The 19,736-nt window shown below is 41.1% G+C and overlaps 1 protein-coding gene across 2 annotated transcripts in view; it reads left to right on the plus strand.

Moving 5' to 3' along the window:
- Positions 1 to 19,736, plus strand: part of LOC112933538 (UDP-glucuronosyltransferase 3A1-like) — a 55,820-nt gene that overhangs the window by 8,140 nt on the left and 27,944 nt on the right. Inside the window, exons 3-9 of one of the 2 annotated variants that reach the window (XM_072757097.1) lie at positions 1,896 to 2,010; positions 4,526 to 5,057; positions 7,245 to 7,476; positions 8,997 to 9,216; positions 10,329 to 10,568; positions 14,499 to 14,689; positions 17,113 to 17,214. In XM_072757097.1, the coding sequence (XP_072613198.1) occupies positions 1,896 to 2,010; positions 4,526 to 5,057; positions 7,245 to 7,476; positions 8,997 to 9,216; positions 10,329 to 10,568; positions 14,499 to 14,689; positions 17,113 to 17,214 (1,632 nt within the window). Of the gene's footprint in view, positions 1 to 1,895; positions 2,011 to 4,525; positions 5,058 to 7,244; positions 7,477 to 8,996; positions 9,217 to 10,328; positions 13,224 to 14,498; positions 14,690 to 17,112; positions 17,215 to 19,736 lie in introns of those variants that run through there. The other variant, XM_072757098.1, reaches the window with a different exon arrangement.

The following is a 19,736-nucleotide window of genomic DNA, read 5'->3' on the forward strand; positions in this document are numbered from 1 at the left end:
GGTGTTGTGTGTCAATAGTTGTTTCTTTTTTATTTATTTATTTGAGAGATAGAGAGAATCCATGAACAGTGGGAGGGGCAGAGGGCGAGGGAGATGAAAAAGCAGACTCCTGCTCAACAGGAAGCCCAACTTGAGGCTCAATCCCTAGGACCTTAAGATCATCACCTGAGCTAAAGTCAGATGCTTAATGAGCTACCCAGGTGCCCCAATAGTTGTTTCTTGATAGTGTCATGGATAGAGAGGCCTTACCTGATCAGATAATTCCCAGGAATTTAACTGAGGTCCTAGGCCTTGAGCTTTGGGTGTGGCAATGGCACATCCCTTTGTGGGAGTTCCTTTGAGAATGTTTCTCTGTACTGAGTGAGTATGTCAAATGATTATCCTTAGAGCAGGGTATTCTCAATATAATGTACTAGTGGCTCCTGGTGAAAGTTGGATTTGATTAAGATCTTGCCAATAAAGATTATGGCCAATAGTAGGACTACTGAAATACTCCGAGGACAACAAATTAAAGGTGTTCTGTGTCCTTTCCGAGGTGAAGGCAAACTGAAGCTGGGAGCATATTGACATAGGTACTGAATAGAACATACTGGCCTGTGATCGGAAATCTGTAACTGCAAAGTATTTGACAGTACATACTTGGATTGCAGTAATTTCACTAAGATTGGGCTTGGTGGTTTTAACATGTAGGGCTGTGCATTAACGTATCCCCAGTTTACACACAATTTGATTGGATGTTATAACTGATGAAAACTTATATGTACAAGAGAGTATAGAATTTTTATTACTCAAATAATGCTTTTTTTTTTTTTTAGAAGATTAGGACAGGTTCCTAAGCAAATCTAAAAAATGGCTTTCCAGAGAAGAAAGGGATAACTGGTTTGAGTTTTTATTGTGTGTAGAGAGTTGGGATGTGATGAAGGTTCCCCCTCATTGACTTAACTTGCATAGTTTGAAACTCCCATAAGGGCCAAGGGAACATGCTGACTTTCTTAATAGTTTGATCAGATGAAGCACTGAAGAGGGCATGAGAGATAGGGCTTGAAAACTGTCAGTAGTCAAACATCAAAAATGGACTCAGACTTTTTATTATACATGAATATGTGGGAGAAGCCATGCTGGTAAGTAGAGGTACAGAAGTCTACTATTTTATGTTTTTTGGTATTTTTTTATTGAATCAAAAAAACCTATTTGGATTTATCACTCTAAATAATGAAAATGAGTTTTTCTAAAACAGAAAGAACAGAGGCTCTGAAATCAAATTCTATAACTTCCTTGACAAATTATCTTAAAGATAATTAACTTTGCATCTTTAATTACCTTTGTTTCCTTACCTGTAAAATGAGACAGATAGTTAAACCTTATGGAAGCTTTAAATGGAATCTTCCAGGGGCATCTAGATGGCTCAGTTAGTTAAGCATTTGACTCTTTATTTTGGCTTAGGTCATGATCTTAGGGTTGTGAGATCAAGCCCTTCATTGGGCTTGGTGCTGAGCAGAGAGTCTGCTTGAGGTTTTCTCCCTCCCCCCCCCTCTCTTCTCTGCTTCTCTCTCTCTCTGCCTCTTCCCTTGCTCTTGTGTGCTTCCTCTCTCAAATAAATAAATAAATAAATAAATAAATAAATAAATAAATAAATAAGTCTTTTAAAAAAATGGAAGCTTCCATAACTTTAAATTGAGAAGCACTCCTGAATTAGTGTAAGGTTCTCAATACATGTTATCATTTTATAAGGCTGAATGAATGAAAATGCAGCCAAACAATACAAAAGTAGTCCAAAAGGCAAACATTTAAAGAAAGTAAAATTATTTGAGCAAACAAATATTGATATTATTACACTAATACTAATCCATGTTTTGTGACATATTTATCATTTTTAATCCATGGGTGTTTTTCAGATTTTACAGAGAAGGAAACATCATACCAAGTTATTCCTTGGTTTCCACCTGAAGATTACAACAAAAGATTGAAGGAGTATATAGATTATTTTATAGAAGAAGCTTTGAATGGCAGGTAATTGTTATTTTTTATTATTTGAACCAAAGAGTCACTATTTTAGTGATGTAAATGAATGGATGGATGCATGAATGCTTGGGCTGAAGACATAAGAAAGGGATGATGGATGGGTGGATAGATGAAGGGATAGATGATGAATGGATGATTGGGGAATCAAGTATTCACACCAAATCATCCAGTTTAATCACTGGAGATTCTTCTTTGCTTTGCACTATTCCTCTTCCATGAATGAATTTTATTTATTTATTTATTTATTTATTTATTTATTTATTTATTTATTTATTTTCCATGAATGGATTTCTGTAGAAAGTAGAGGTTGTTTCTTCTGGGATGTACTTTCAACACTTCTCTTATAATATTTGTTTATAACCTCCCCAACACAGAAACATAGGCACCTCACCCTCTCACTCTTGGTAGGGAAATGAAATAAGGAAATATCTTTTTTTTCTTTTCTTCACACATATTATATTAATGGGGGAAGACTTAAGAACATTGATTTTGTAACAATTGAACATCTAGCCATGTAAAGTCCTTTTTTAAAAAGATGCATTTATTGGGGTGCCAGGGCAGCCCAGAGAGAGAGTAAGACAGAGAAAGAGAGAGCAGGAGCAGAGGGAGGGGTAGAGTAAGAGGCAGAGAAAGAGAATCTCAAGCAGACTCCCCACTGAGGACCGAGCCTGATGAGGGGCTTGATCTCACAATCCAGAGATCATGACCTGAGCCAAAATCAAGAGTCAGATGCTTAACCAAATGAGCCACCCAGGCACCCTGGCCATGTAAAGTCCTTGTAAAAAGCAATCAATCTCATGCAGAATAAGACACGACTCCTTTTGCCTTGTTTGAATGAAGAGGAACACATAACTCCTTACTCTTAGACATGAATGTGGGAAGACAAGAAAATCCATCTTAAATAATTACAGTGATCTTGCTTTATTTTTACCTTGAAAATTTTACTTACTAGTCAAAGTCTTGCTTATATTTCCCTTTTTTCTGTAGAACCTTTTTTCCTCACTCAAACTGGGAGACCACAGTCCTTCTTGCCTAGGTCTGATCTAACCTATTCATTTGATCCTGAGTCTGGATTATTTTGTACTGTTCATTATTATATATTTCAACTATTTGCTCTATGTCTTCTCTCTTAATATTTTTGGAGACAGGCATAGGTAACTACGCATTCTTAAACATTTTTTCTCTTTGTTAGCTTAATTTTAGATATGATGATGAATGAAATATATTTTAGGAATTCTTATGGTACTACTGAAATTATCTAAAACATCTGACAGTCACACTCCTTTGTTACATGAAATCTTCAAAAATATACAGCCAAGGATGTTTTTTGCCAATCACTTTCATTGTATGACTTGAAGTTGATCCTAAATATCAGGCAGAGATCTGTATATTGCTAATAAGTTCTTCACTTCTGGTCCTTCTCACTCTGGGGTGCAGTGGTACACTAGTGTATAATTACAGGGTACCAGGGCATTGATTCTCATGGTCCTCCATGTAGCCAGTGGGCCCCTGATGTCTTGAGCTATTGCACCTGTTACCTCTGTTACCTTGAAGTGTAGATGGACATTTTTATCTATTTCTCCATAAGTGTATAAACAGGAAGCAGACAGAATCATATTCTATATAGGCAGTGATGGGAAAGCATTATAAGGAGGTAGGTCCTAGGAATATTCCCCTGGGCAAAGTCTTAATCACATGTTAGTGCTCTTTATCATTATCTTCTTTGGATACTTCAATCTACGTGGAAGTACAAAAGCTAATAATATTATTATTATTAACCGGACCTTGCTTTGCTTTTCCTTTCTCTTTTTTTTTCTTTCTCTATATTCTTTTATTTTCTTTCATTGCTTGACTTGTGGGCATAGAAAGGTGGAATTCCCATTTTAGCTGAGTTTTGAGTTCTAATATGATAAATTAGTCCCTTGCATGAGATGATCTATTACATTCAGAATCCACAGTGATTTTTAAAAATAGCTTGTATGATCAAAATTTGTGGGACTGTGTCATCAAGTGACTTCCACAGTTTGGCTGAGTAAACAAGAAAATCACTCATAAAAAGCCAGTATGTAAAAGAAAGTTAATGAGAATGTTAGAGAATTTATCAAGTAGAAAGAGGATCTTTGAGATTTGCTATGGTCAGAGAAGGTTTCCAGAGCAGAAGGTCCAACAGTGGCGATTTGTTTCCAGTTAACATAATTCAGTTGTGCCTGTGGATTTCAAGAATTAAGAACTCAAAGATACACTTTTTTGAAAAAACTGGCATAGAGAGTACTTGGGATTTGGATGAAAGAAGGAAGAGGAGGGGAAAAGAACACTCTCCAGAACAGAACATGTGCACAAAGTGACTGAGATGAGGGTACTTGTAAACAGTGGTGGGACAGGTGTGTTGCTGCTAGGTGTGGTCTTGCTCACCTGGGATATTTTCTTTGTAGCTCAAGATTCCTTTACACATGTGAAATTAACACTTCCAGTGAATAGTCACTCTTTCTTTTCTTTCCTACAGACACACATTTGGAAAATTTTTAGACTTTATGAAACTACTGGGGCTTCAGTGCAATCATTTTTTAAGGAGAAAGGATATCATGGACATCTTAAAGAATGAGAACTTTGATCTAGTGATAATTGAGAATTTTGACTACTGTTCTTTCCTGGTTGCTGAGAAGCTTGGAAAACCATTTGTGTCCATTCTCTCTTCCTCGTTTGGTACTATAGATTTTGGACTACCATGCCCCGTGTCTTATGTCCCAGTATTCCAGTCCCTTCTAACTGACCACATGGACTTCTGGGGCCGAGTGAAGAATTTTCTGATGTTCTTCAATTTTTCCAGAAAACAATGGCAAATCCAGTCTTCTTATGACAACGCCATCAAGGAACATTTCCCAGAAGGCTCTAGGCCAGTTTTGTCTAATCTTCTAAAGAAAGCAGAACTATGGTTTGTTAACTCTGACTTTGCATTTGATTTTGCTCGTCCCCTGCTTCCCAACACTGTGTATGTTGGAGGCTTAATGGCCAGACCTGTTAAACCAGTGCCACAAGTAAGTGGTTAGTGCTTAATATGGACTTCATGCAGAGCTCTCCCGTTGGTGGCTGCCCTGCCAGTGGGAACTGGGACAGAATAGGGTGAGGCAAGTGCATGTAAGACATGCTTTTAAGGAAGGCTCACTTTCAGGGTGATGCAATTATAGTGTTAGGAATTGCACAATCCTGAGGAATTCCTTACATAGTACATGTAGGGTCTTCTCTACTCCTAGCCCTGGTAGGATAAACATTTCATTGTATTTTATTTTTAGTAATCTCTAAAACCAGCATGGATCTTGAACTCATGACCCCAGAGTTGAGAGTTGCATGCTCTTTCCACTGAGCCAGCCAGGTGCCCTGGGATAAGCCTTTTAATAAGTTGATATTTTCATGTGCATTTTGTATGAACATATATATAGTAACTGTGTAGCAAGCATTCATTACATGTGAGAATTGGTAAAGAGATGAGTTACTCACAGTGAAACTCACAACAGTTATGTAACCAGTGGGATTGTGTGCCCACAGCAAGAAATGTGGGCATCCTCACCTGCATCCCCAGTTTATAGAGGCCTAATTCCTAATTCCACCTAGGCCTTCTGATTTGATTGATCTGGGGTCAGTCCTGGGAATTGTACATTGTGAAAGCTGCTGCATTGGTTTGAATGCATAAACTCAGAACTACTGCAGTAGAAGTTTTTAACTGGCGGGGAGTAAAATGAGTTGGCTTCCTGTTGCTTATCAGCACTGGTTTGGCATTTTATGGAATTTATCTTATATAATATCTTGCCACCTAGAGGGAAGTATGATGCCACCTCCATTTTTGTAAATGAGGAGACAGGGACTCAGGTGGCATAAGTGATTTTCCCGCTCCCATTCATTTTAGAGCTGAAAAGAGCCTTGATTTGGTCTGGGTCTTCCAGGCACCCAAGTGTCTACCCTTTATCTACTGACCTTGACCTGAGTGAGTAGAGAGAGTTGGGGAATGATCCATGGGCTAGATGGGCTTTGAGTTGATGGCAGGATTTTTATGTATGGAGTTAGGGGTGGAAGGACTTCCGATTGAAGAGAATAAGTAGCTCTAAGTGTCAAAGTTAAAATAAGACAGGCACTACTGTGTGTTCTCTTGGTGACTCTAGCTGGACTGAACCAGAAGATTCAATTGCATAAATATAGCCAGACCGGGTTGCAGGAGACTTTATTTGATAGGAAGGTGGGTTAGGCCTTGGTTGTAGGGCAGGGGAAGGGGATTATTAAGCGGGAGCATAATGGGAGTAAGGGTTGTAATGGCTGTTAGATAAGAGAGCCTTTTAAAAATTTTTCTCTGTATTTTCCAGTTTTTATATAGTGGTCTCATGTGGCTTTTGTAATTAAAAAGAACAACAAAGCTGTTGTCAAAGCGGTCCTTTGAGATGGTAAATCAGGCAGTATTATGCTGGATGTAATCAATCCAGGGAAGAGGGGCTAGAAGCTGATGAAGGGGGGCTCCACAAGTCCAGAGTCAGGGTCCGAAGAAATACTTGAAGCAAGAATTGACCAAAACTGTGTTAAAGCCAAGATTAAAACATTAAATCGCAACCTTAAGTACTTAAGTGTATTGTCTGAGGATTTTAAAGAATAAGCTGCTCAGATTTACAGTTACCACTGGGCACTACCACTTTTTAAAAGCCTTCTTATGTGGATATAATTTGTAGTCATGTGGGTGAGCCACTAACATAGAAGATGAATTACAAAAATCAGTTAATAAGAATATCACAACATAGAGCAAAGCACTCTACGCGATGCATTGAATGTGAGTGGTCAGGAGCCTTTCTCCACTGTTCCACTTCTTATGCTAGAAGACTGCTCCTGGCTTCTCCAATGTTGCCTCAAACATAGCTCCTCCCTCTGTCAGACTCTAACACCCGACCAGTATTCTTCCTTACACTACCATTTTCTGGTGGCCTTGGGAAATTCCCAAGCAACCATGTCTCCATTGACTTATGATGAGCAGATGGTCTAGGATGGCCCTGACACTAGCATCAGGATTTTAAAGAAGAAAGATATTCCCACCAACACAATGGGCATAAGCACCATGCAGAAAGTACTGAGCTGTCCCATGGGCTGAGCCCTAGGAATGATGGGAGGGTATGTTCAGTAAATAGCTGGTTTCATTTCATGGCTGAACAACTTTGTTCACCTCTTTTTCCTTTCTTACCTCTCTCCAGGAATTTGAGAATTTCATCGCCAAATTTGGAGACTCTGGTTTTGTTCTTGTGGCTCTGGGCTCCATGGTGAGCACCGTTCAAACTCAGGAACTTCTCAGAGAGATGAATGGTGCCTTTGCTAATCTCTCACAAGGGGTTATATGGAAGTGTAATCCTTCTTATTGGCCCAAAGAGATCAAATTGGCAGCAAATGTGAAAATTGTGAACTGGCTTCCTCAGAATGACCTCCTGGGTAAGGACTGCTCAGGTCTGACCCTTCTCTTTACATATTTTTAGGACTCCTCAGGCTCTGACCTCTAGTAGGGCAATCCCATTTGCACTAGAAGGAGCTCTGATAGCAGGGTAAGTGTTGGGAAGGCAGGAACAGAACAGCCAGCTGGAGTTCTTAGGGCAGATCTTACAGATCCTATGTCTAATGAGATCAGGTGCCCAAACAGCCATCTCCCTTTTGTGTTTTTTATCCCAAGCCAGATATCAGCAGACATCAAAATCACCTTGACTTACTGTATTTGATCTTGAAGAGGGTCATCCAAACACAATCCAAAACAAACTATGGATTCTAGAGAATACATATCAGAAGGATGTTGCCACTGTATTTAGTGGCTTCATGAGTAACTGTTCACTCTCACATGCACTTATACGTGTGTGTATATGTATGTATGTATGTGTGTATATATACACACACACATATACCCACTGCTCCCACAAACACATCTTTCTTAGCTATTAAGGTGTGAGTAACTCATACCTTCACAACATTGGTGCCAATAGTGTCTTTAGGATGTGCAAAAATAACTGAGTGCCAAGATGAACAACCTCATAGTTATTTGGTCCATTTTTGTCCCTGGTCCCAGAGAGTTCCCTCACCTCCCCCACCCCCAATAGGTTTTCTTTGTGCTCAGTGCTGCTTGTTACAGATCCCTTGCTGCCATAGCCTCTGATTGAATCAAAGACTTATAATCAAGATAATGACTTAAAATAACCTGAGGAATTGAAGGAACAGATTCCTGTCTCCACTTCTACAAATTTAACTCTTTTAAGTCTGGAGTGGGGCACATGGTGCTCCTTTCAAAGAGAGACAAGATTCTGGTGCACCTCGGAGTTGAGTGATACAGGCTGAGACAAACTTTTCATTTTCAACAAATATCTTAGCTCTAAATAGGGTGGGATGGAAATGCTGGAAGTGGAAATACTCGAGTGTAGAGTCTAGTCTCTCCTTTCAAGGGGCTAATCATGTATTTGAGGAGACAACGCATACAGTATAAGTTTAAGGATTGCCACATGAGTTATGGGCCAATGAATGTGTCAGGAGTTCAAAGAAGAGGGAAATAAGTTGGCAGGTGAGAAAAGAGTGCTCAAAACAAAGAGAAAGAGACAGAGAGAGACACAATGAGAAAACAGCTGGATGAAACAAAGGGAGTGACTAGGATGACAGAAAGATTGATGGATGGAGAGACATATATACTCCTTGCTTGGCATTATTGTCTAGAGAATTCCCTGGGTTCTGAGTCTTAGCTAGGTTCTGGCTACAGCAAGGAATTTCCACAAGAAGGCAGCACTTGGAATCCTGTATGTTAGTAACATGCATCTTGGATATTTCCCAAGCAAAACATTTTTTATAATGGCTCCAACAGACTTTGAAATTCCCTTGGTATTTTCTTCTGCCCTTCCCCCTTTCCCTGGTTTTCTGAAACTTTTCATTCTGAAAATTTTCAATCTGAAATATTCTGCTCTGTTTCTTAATTGAAACAGCTCACCCACACATCCGTCTTTTTGTCACCCATGGTGGGATGAATAGCATAATGGAGGCCATCCAACATGGTGTGCCCATGGTGGGGATTCCCCTATTTGGAGACCAGCCTGAAAACCTTGTCCAAGTAGAGGCCAAAAAGTTTGGTGTCTCTATCCAGCTACAGCAGATCAAGGCAGAGACATTGGCTCTGAAGATGAAGCAAGTTATAGAAGACAAGAGGTAAGGAGCTCTTTGGGCTTGTGGTAACGTAGGCTGAATGAAGACATAAAACACAAGGGGCACTGTGTGCCACTTTTTTGCAATAAAAGCTGAAACTTCCAAGACACAGAATAATATGTGCATGATGCTTACAACTGACGTGTTTCCTCTGAGAACAAGACTAGGCAATTTAGGTTAGATGTTGAAAACAATTGCTGTCTTACGGGTGAAGACCTCAATATACTTATACAGGGTCTCTGAGAGGTCTTATATTTTGGAGTGCTTATAGTAGAATTCCAGTTGAGTCAGGAGTTGCCTCTCTGTCCCCTAAAATGCCACACTGCTTCCTGCCTTAAGCCTTTTGTCAGTGCTACTCCCTGGGATATCCTTCCCTTCCCTTCACAGGGATGGCTCCTTCATGACAGTGTCATCTCCAATGTCCTCTCCTCAGAGAGGCAGGAGGTCTTTGTGTGACAGTCCTAAATACCTTATTCTCCAGCTCCTTAAATCATAATTTTTCTGTCTTAACACTTCTCATGATCAGTAACCACCCCATTTCTTTGTTTTAATTTATTGTGTGTCCCTTATACTAGAAGTAGAGTGTAAGCTCCCTGGATGGCCAGGTGTGTCTCTTATTTCCCCTGTGTTCCCAGGGCCTAGGACAGGGCCTGCCACAAAGTAAACGGATGAATTTCTGTTAAGTGAGTCAGTAAAAAAGCTCATGTTCTCTTAAGTAAATTCCCATCCAGCACAATGATGTGATAACCATGATGGACTGGATGTCCTATTAGGGTCTCCAGGACATTTACCCTAAATCCGTGTATATTGCATAGCATATATTCCTATATACTTTTTCTTTCATTGTACCATAAATATCCTTGGGTAGAGACATGTCCTTACATTTTGGTCACCTTTTTATAGTTTAGCACTTTAGCACTAGGCTTGGATCTTTGCATGGAGGGACCAGTTAGAACTTTTCAGTGGGACCCACCTAGACTGTGGCAAGGCCAGGCCAAGAACTTTTCCTTCAAACTGAGTCTTTTGTGCATTTGGATGAAAGTGTGTGTGAGATGCAGGTCTCTAAGACTTCTGAGGTCACATGAGTAATGCCCCACCCCTGTCTCTGCCAACAGGTACAAGTCAGCAGCCGTGGCTGCCAGCATCATCAGGCGCTCTCACCCCCTGACCCCTGCCCAGAGGCTGGTGGGCTGGATCGACCACATCCTCCAGACAGGGGGTGCAGCACACCTCAAGCCCTATGCCTTGCAGCAGCCATGGCATGAGCAATACCTGCTGGACGTCATCTTGTTCCTGCTGGTGGTCACCCTGGGCACCCTGTGGCTCTGTGGGAAGCTGCTGGGCATGGTGGCCAGGTGGGTGTGTGGGGCCAGGAAGCAGAAGAAGGCCTGATGGAGGTTCAGCCTTGACAGGTGTTTGGGGAGCCACTGGTTGTATATGGCTTTCCCCAGCTCAGGACACCCGTTTTCTTCTCCGTATTGGTACTTGAGGGTGGCACTCAAATTGCTCTTCACTATTTTCTGTCTCTGTTTAGAAATTTTTGTTAAGCACTCTTGGGGGTCTTTTTTAAAAAAATATACATTACATGAAATTGACTATTGTAGCCACTAAGTATAGAGTTTAGCAGCACTAAGTACATTCATATTGTGGTGTAAACATTACTAATATCCATCTCTGGAACTTTTCATCTTTCCAAACTAAAACTGCACTGATTACCACCCCACACCCCCACTTCTGACTCTTGGCAAATCCCTGTGCTATTTTCTGTGTCTATGAATTCGATCTCAGGGTTCTTACCCCTTATCAATGGACTCCTCTTGCAGACCCAAACCTTCAGCAAGATAGCCCCACCTTCCTCCCCACTCCCTATTCCTAGACATAACCCCTGCTTAGTTCATTCTGTTGTTCCCTGAAAGGGAAATATATGTACAACTACCTTCAAAGGCCAAAGAAGCCATGAGACTGAAGAAAAAGGCAAACAGGTCCAGCTTAATGAGAAATGATTTATTATGAATATTTATTACATAAACATAAGACTGTCTTGGGCTGCCACAAGATTAGTAGGTCTCCACAATACCATCTCCAGTTAGACCTGCTTTAAAGGCTGGGGAGTATATACTGGGGGGCTGTCTAGGAGGAGTCATATCCTGAACTGATCAAGGAAGCTTTGCCTGGAGGGTGTACTTAAGGGTGAGTTAAAAGAAAAAAAATGGAGGAAAGGGGCTGTACTTAAGAAGGTTTTAAGCCACAGAGTAGTTATAGTGATGGAATTTCTCAAGATGGCCATAGTCTGGTTCATATACTCACTGTCTCAGAAACTTTTCAGTCTCTCTCCTTTCTGCTTTTTTTTTTTTTTCACTTTTCATGATATGACATGAGATATCAGCCAGCTCTTCCATTTGGCCTTTGCTCTTACATCTCCTTTTCACCTCACCTCCAAGCTCAGGAAGCCTTAGTCTCTGTCCTGCAGCTTGGCATGTGTGGCCCCCAAGGATTCCACCTGTGGTCTCTGTCCTGAGTCCCTCCTCTGAAGTGCTCCTCCTTTGATGCTCAGGCCTGGAGTCTGCCTTTGGGCCACAGCTCATGCTGTGGTTTTCACTTCCCATGATTCCCTTCTCAAGATTCTCACTCTTAAAAATGTAGTCATGGAGACCTCAGATACAGAACTTGGACCTCCGTGTGAGTGAGGCTGTGGGGCCTCAGGTCCAGGATTGACTTAAAAAATCATTAATTTGCCACTATGACAGTAATATTTGAATCAGGTAAGAAATATGAACGATGATAAAAATGAGGGAAATTTGATGAGGAACAGAATTTCAGTTTCGAAATGTCTCCCCCTGTCTTATTTCCTAATTATAGGATAAAAAAAAAAAAAGGAGCTTTATTATTGAGAATCTTTATGAACACCACCTTAAACAACAGAGTTATCAAATCTAGAACAGAACATTCTGACATCATGTGCTTCCCATTGTGATTTGCTGAGATGGAATCAACACTATCTTTGTAGTTTTCTTGCCAAACTTCCTAGTAACCTGAAGTATAATGAGCAACATCAGGGAAACCCAACTGGGCATCTGTCATACAAAATAAGCAACTTGTAATCTTTAAAATGTCAGTGACATGAAAGACAAAGAAGGGCTGAGAAACCAATCCTTACGAAAGGGGATAAATAGATGCGATAACTAAAGGCGCTGTGTGATTCTGGTTTGGCTCCTATACCAGCAAATTCATATCCCAACAGAGGATATTATTCGGACAATTGGAGGGATTGGACTCAGGTTTGTAGACAAAGTAATGTGATTGCATTCACATTAAAAGGTGACTTCCTAGTGCACATTAAATTTTCACTGGGAAGACAATATCTGAACAGGTGATAATTGTGAATGTGTCTGCATGTAATCACATGGCCTCAAAGACTATACAGCACAAACATGGAGAGAACTTGAAGAAAAATAATGGAATAATGTTGATAGAGTTTAAAAATCTTTCTAATGAATAATTTCAAACATTTATAAGACTAGAACTTCCTGGTGCCCACTGCCCAATCCTATTTTCATGCCTGTTCAGATCTATAGACTGACCTTTAGAGGTTCAGAGCATCAGGTCAAGATCTGGCCCTCCAGAGGGGTTTAACACTTAGGGGACACCAGCATTTGTTATCAGCAAGTTAATTTTGGAAGAAACTCTGAGCAATAAGTGTAGGCATTTCCCATTGGGAATCAGCTTCTGGGATCTTGAGATGGGAGAGCTAGTAGAGATTTAAGCAGGTACCTGGGATATGGGGTATGGGGATGGCAGTATGAGGTCAAAGGAGCAGTTAGAAGGTGAGAAAATTTAGGGACTCCTGGGAGGCTCAGTGGTTGGGTGTCTGCCTCTGGCTCATGATGTGATCTTGGATACTGGGATTGAGTCTCACATCACATTCCCCACAGGGAAGTGTCGTCTCCCTCTGTGTCTCTACTTCTCTCTCTGTGTCTCTCATGAATGAATAAAGTCTTTTTTAAAAAGGAGGTGGAGGGGATCCCTGGGTGGCGCAGTGGTTTGGCGCCTGCCTTTGGCCCAGGGCTCGATCCTGGAGACCCAGGATCGAATCCCACGTCAGGCTCCCGGTGCATGGAGCCTGCTTCTCCCTCTGCCTGTGTCTCTGCCTCTCTCTCTCTCTCTGTGTGTGACTATCATAAATAACTAAAAAAAAAAAAAAAAAAAAAAAAAGAAAATAAAAAGGAGGTGGAACCATATGATCCTCTCATTAGATGCAGAGAAAGCATTTGACAAAATACAGCATCCATTCCTGATCAAAACTCTTCAGAGTGTAGGGATAGAGGGAACATTCCTCAACATCTTAAAAGCCATCTACGAAAAGCCCACAGCAAATATCATTCTCAATGGGGAAGCACTGGGAGCCTTTCCCCTAAGATCGGGAACAAGACTGGGATGTCCACTCTCACCACTGCTATTCAACATAGTACTAGAAGCCCTAGCCGCAGCAATCAGACAACAAAAAGACATTAAAGGCATTCAAACTGGCAAAGAAGAAGTCAAACTCTCCCTCTTCGCTGATGACATGATACTCCACATAGAAAACCCAAAAGCCTCCACCCCAAGATTGCTAGAACTCATACAGCAATTTAGTAGCGTGGCAGGATACAAAATCAATGCCCAGAAATCAGTGGCATTTCTATACACTAACAATGAGACTGAAGAAAGAGAAATTAAGGAGTCAATCCCATTTACAATTGCACCCAAAAGCATAAGATACCTAGGGATAAACCTAACCAAAGAGGTAAAGGATCTATACCCTAAAAACTACAGAACACTTCTGAAAGAAATGGAGGAAGACACAAAGAGATGGAAAAATATTCCATGCTCCTGAATTGGCAGAATTAATATTGTGAAAATGTCAATGTTACCCAGGGCAATTAACACGTTCAATGCAATCCCTATCAAAATACCATAAAAAGGAGGTGGGAAAATTTGGAAAAGGATCTCTAAAATGGAAATCGGTTTGAGTGACCTGGAGGTGGAACTATCTTGGAAAGCAACTTCCTAAGGTCTCTGCATTCCTGGTTCAGAGTATCTTCTCTGTGGAGAGCGATTCCAGGGACAGAGAGGGGTTAAGGAGAGCTCACTGACCCCTCCTTCCCACTGCCTGAGGTTAGGGAGGGTGAGAACAGAAGAGCCTGTGGAGCAAGCACCCGGGGAGGAGGAGCAAAGGGCAGGCAGAGACAAACGGAAGAGCAGACAGCGGGATCCACCTCTCACCTCCTCCCAATCTGTCCCCTCAGTGCATTTCCTTGGCTGCCAGCACAGGGTGTGTCCCCAGGGCACAGGCTCAGGGCACAGGGCACAGGACTGGGCTCCACAGCTGGTCCAGGAGCGAACATGGCCAGACAGTGGGCGCTGCTGCTAGCCTGCCTCCTCCTGTCTGGGTTCCTGCTCTCAGAGGCCGCCAAAATCCTGACTGTATCCTCACTGGGTGAGTGCTTGGTGGGAAAATCAGAGACAGCTGCATCCCGGGCACCCGTGCAGGGGCTCAGGCACACACCCTGGGGTCAGGAAACCCTGTGGGTTTTCAGATTGGATTGTGTCCCAGGCCCGTGGAGGGAGAGGTGGGCAGGCCTGTGTTGCAGAGAGAGAGGTCCCCACTGCTGGGCTGGTGAAGTCCATTCTTGAGAAAACAGTGGTTTCCTTTTTTCTCTTTTAATCTGCCTTGTAAGGAATCCCTGGGTGGCTCAGCGGTTTAGTCCTGCCCCTTTGGCCCAGAGCATGATCCTGGCACATCAGGCTCCCTGCATGGAGCCTGCTTCTCCCTCTGCCTGTGTCTCTGCCTCTCTCTCTCTCTCTCTCTCTGTGTGTGTGTGTCTCATGAATAAATAAATAAAAACTTAAAAAAAAATCTGCCTTGTAGGTGCTTCCCATGGTGCATAGCTGGGGCCAGAATTTAGATCCAGGGCTGACCTGGAGACCTCGAGCCATCTACTCCAGGGTGAGGCTGGACGTCCAGAGGCATACCCCAGATGTCTGGAGGTGTGCAGTAGATGCTGTAGGAAGTGGAAGGCGAGGTCAGTTTAGGCTCTTGGAGGCCAAGGATGGGGGCTCTTGTGGGCAGCAGCCTAGACTGGGAATGTGTCATTCACAGGACACCTGCAGAACTGATGGGCACAGGAGGGGACCTCAGGACAGTCAAGTCCTTGGGACCCCCTCTCTCTTTCGCCCTTGCTACTCGAAGTTTTTGAAGGATAGTGAAGCAGCCAATTCTGCAGGAAGTCAGGCTTATTTCCTTTACTTTGGCCCCAAAGGAACAGAAGGGGAATAGGAACATTTGTCAGGATAAGGAGGCATCATAGGATGGAGCTTCCCCAGGAAAATGTGGCATCGTCACGAAAGGATAGGGGTCTCCCCAGGTCACGTTTAGATCCCCAAAAATCTGAGGAAAAAGCACAGAGTCTAATTGAGCATCTCCTTTTTATTTCCTGACAGTGACCCTGAGGGTCAGGGGAATAAGGGGCCTTTTGCAAGAGCACAGGAGACCTCCCTCATGGACACACCCCAACTTACTGTTTCTTATCTCTAGCCAGTCCTCTTTCCCAAACTCTACTCTTTACAGTGGAGATTCCTAAAAATCAGCAATTAAAAAACTTTGATTTCTATTTTAAATCTCTTCTTAATAATAGTTAGAAGCAACAGAAAAAAAAGAGCTTTCTCACTTCTTGAAAGTGCATGTCGTCCAGACGCTGAGAGGGAGCAGGTGCGGGTGAGAGGCGCTGGAGGTCCCACCTCTGTCCCAGAACGCACTGGGTCACCCAGACCCTTAGGCATGGTGGCCTCTGTGAGAGGGCTTGTGCCCTGTATCCGTTTCTTCCTTGGGTTAAATGTGAGCCAGAGTAGGCAGTTGGAGGGAGTATGGTTTTGTGTTTTCCATAATCTGTGTTATCTCAGGCAATAGAATTATAGATTTTAAAAACTAGGGTAATTTCCACAGATACATCCCATTTCTATAGTCCTGCATCCCTCTCTGCTGACCCAATCATCATGAGATCTTTATCTTCCAAATAATCCCCACTTTCCCATATGGGCAAATTCTATTCCTTGACCCATAGATTCAAGAAAAATGCTCTTTGATATCACATAGTTTTAGATATTTTTGTGATAGAACCTGTATCTCCCCAGATGATCAAGCTTGTTTCCTTAGGATCCCAGGATTTTTGTAGGGTGAGTGATGTCCCAGTTTCTCATGCATACAGGACCCTGTAGTTACACCTCAAGGGTCCACAGTTATTCTGAATTATGTAATTTGATGTTCAGCAATTTTCAGGCCCCAACTGAGGAACGTCTTGCCAAATACATTTGAATCCAAAGGATTTGGGCTCTGAGCATTGGCTCTAACCCCCTTCTGCTTCTGTGGCTCTTTCTTGGACTGATATTCATGTTCCCATGTTTCTTGCTCCCTTGTTAATATAAATTCCAGAGAGAAGAATTCCAGAAATAGCTCTAATTGCTTCTCCTTTAGAAACCCTTAATTCTCACATACATAGCACTGTGCCAAAATTTCTACAAAACAGCTACTTCTTTAGGACATAGTATCTTCATTAAGCCTGCCTAAATTGCAGCATGTACCTAAGATCATGAACTTCTTCAAGCCTAAGCATAGAGAAGCTCATCTCATTGGCACAGAGACCTTAAGTTGCAAAAGGGAATTTTTCATGTAAGATTGCTACATGTCAAGATTTGGCCAGAAAGAATGTGGGTCTCTGGTCTGGGGCTTATCCTAAAGAAACTCATTTTCTTCTACTAACTGTCAATGCTCTGCTCACTTATCCTGGATTTCCCTATCCCCAGTATCAGTTTCAGATTTTCCATTCTCACCTTTACAAAAATGAAATATTTTATTGTCCCTAGGTGGAAGCCATTATTTACTGCTGGACCGGGTATCTCAGATTCTTCAAGATCATGGACATAATGTCACCATGCTTCTTTATGGAGGAGATTATTTAATCCCAAGTATGTTTTTTTTTTTGTAATTGTTAAATTTCTCTATCCCAGGAAAAGATAGACAATGTTTTTGTTTGTTTGTTTTTGTATAGCATTGCTTAGCACAAAATCTTTTTGAATTACTTGTACTAAAAAGATGGGAAAAGTGTGCGTGTGTGTGTGTGTTTTGTTAAGTGCTGGATATCTTATTAGGTGGTATAGGCCTGGCTTCCACAATGCCATATCTACATATTTTACCTCTGTAACTCGAGTGTCACTTCATTTTAGGGAAGCCTCCATACATTATTATTGATCAATAAACTCTGAGTTTTACCTAAATGGGGCAACCTTTACTCTTTATAAGTCTATTCAGAATGTCTATTTCTCCTTAACTTTGGTAGTTTATGTCTTTCTAAGAATTTGTCTGTATCATCTATTTTCTAATTTGTAGCATCTAGAGTTCATGAATTCTTTTGTAGTCCTTTGAATTTCTGTGTGGTCATTAGGGGTGTTCCTTCTTCCATTTTTGGTTTTTGTAATTTGAGTCTTTCTGTCTTGTTTGTGCATTTTCTTGATCTTTTCAAAGTACTCGGTTTGGCTTCATTGATTTCCTATTGTTTCCCTATTTCTAATTTTATTAATTTCTCCCTTATCTTTATTAATTCTAACATGTTCACTTTAAGTTTAGTACACCTTCTCTGGTGTCTTAAGGAGCCAGGATAGGTTATTGATTTGAGATATTTTTTTGAGAAACTTCTTTTTTAATATAGGCATCTATAGCTTTAAATTTCCTTCTAAATGCTGCTTTGGTGTATTCCATAAGTTTTAGTATTTTGTATTTTCATTTTCTTTCTTTTTTTTTAAGATTTTACTTATTTATTCATGAGAGACACACACACAAAGAGAGAGAGAGAGAGAGAGAGAGAGAGAAAGGCAGAGACACAGGCAGAGGGAGAAGCAGGCTCATGCAGGGAGCCGGATGTGGGACTCGATCCCGGGTCTCCAGGATCAGGCCCTGGGCGGAAGGCAGGCACTAAACTGCTGAGCCACCCAGGCTGCCCTGTATTTTCATTTTCATTTGTCTCTAAGGATTTTATGATTTCATTTGTGATTTATTTTTGATACATTGCTTCTATAAAAAGTGTTAATTTCCATAATTTGTGAATTTTTTGATTTTCTTTCTGTTGATTTCTAACTTCAACCTGTTGTGGTCAGAAGAAGTATGTTGTATGATACTTGGCTTTTAAAATATGTTGAGACTTACTTGTGGCTTAACAAATGGTCTCTGCTAGAAAATGTCCCATGTATCCTTGAGAAGCATACCCATGTATGCTGTTGTTGTTGGGTAGAATGTTCTGTATATGTCTCTTACATCTAGTGTATCAGTGTGTTTAAATCTCCTATTTCTTTGCTGATCATCTTTCTGGTTATTTTATCCATTGGTTAGAGTATGACATTTCAATGATTAATATAGATCTATTTCTCCTTCAGTTCTGTCAGTTTTTGCTTTAGACATTTTGATCATATCTTATTACGTGCATATATGTTTGTAATTGTTATATCTTCTTGCTGTATGAACTTTCATTAATATATAATGTTGTTCTGTGTCTCTTTTAATCTTTTTTGATTTAAAATCTGTTATGTTGTCATAGGCTCATCTGCTTCTGCTTTCTTTTGGTTATTACTTACATGGAATATCTTTTTCCATCATTTCCCTTTTAGTTTATCTGTATCATTGGATCTAAAGTGAGTCTCTTACAGACAGAATATACTTGGATTATATTTTTATTTGCAGCCTTTTAATTTTTGTTTTTAATTTTTTTAAATTTATTTATGATAGTCACACAGAAAGAGAGAGAGAGAGAGGCAGAGACATAGGCAGAGGGAGAAGCAGGCTCCATGCACCGGGAGCCCGATGTGGGATTCGATCCTGGGTCTCCAGGATCACGCCCTGGGCCAAAGGCAGGCGCCAAACCACTGCGCCACCCAGGGATCCCCCTAATTTTTGTTTTTATTTGTTTAATACATTTCATTTTGGAATAATTTTAGGTTTACAGAAAAGTTGTAAAGATACTACAGGAAGTTCCCATATACTCCACACCTTCTTTCCCCCATTGCTAATCCTATTTTATTTTTAATTTTTAATTATTATTATTTTTTGAAGCATAGTGACACACAATGTTACATTAGTTTCAGGTGTACAACATAGTGATTTGACAACTATGTATGCACCACAAGTGTAGCTACAAACTGTCACCATACAAAGATATTACAGTTGGATTGTGTGTTCTTACCATTTTGCCATTCTCTTTTTTTTTTTTTTTTATTTATGATAGTCACACAGAGAGAGAGAGAGAGAGAGAGGCAGAGACACAGGAAGAGGGAGAAGCAGGCTCCATGCACCGGGAGCCCGATGTGGGATTCGATCCTGGGTCTCCAGGATCGTGCCCTGGGCCAAAGGCAGGCGCCAAACCGCTGTGCCACCCAGGGATCCCCCTGCCATTCTCTGTCTTTTGTTTGGAGAATTTAATCCATGTACATTTAATGTAATT

Source organism: Vulpes vulpes, chromosome 4 (genome assembly GCF_048418805.1).
Source record: "Vulpes vulpes isolate BD-2025 chromosome 4, VulVul3, whole genome shotgun sequence".
NCBI lineage: Eukaryota > Metazoa > Chordata > Mammalia > Carnivora > Canidae > Vulpes > Vulpes vulpes.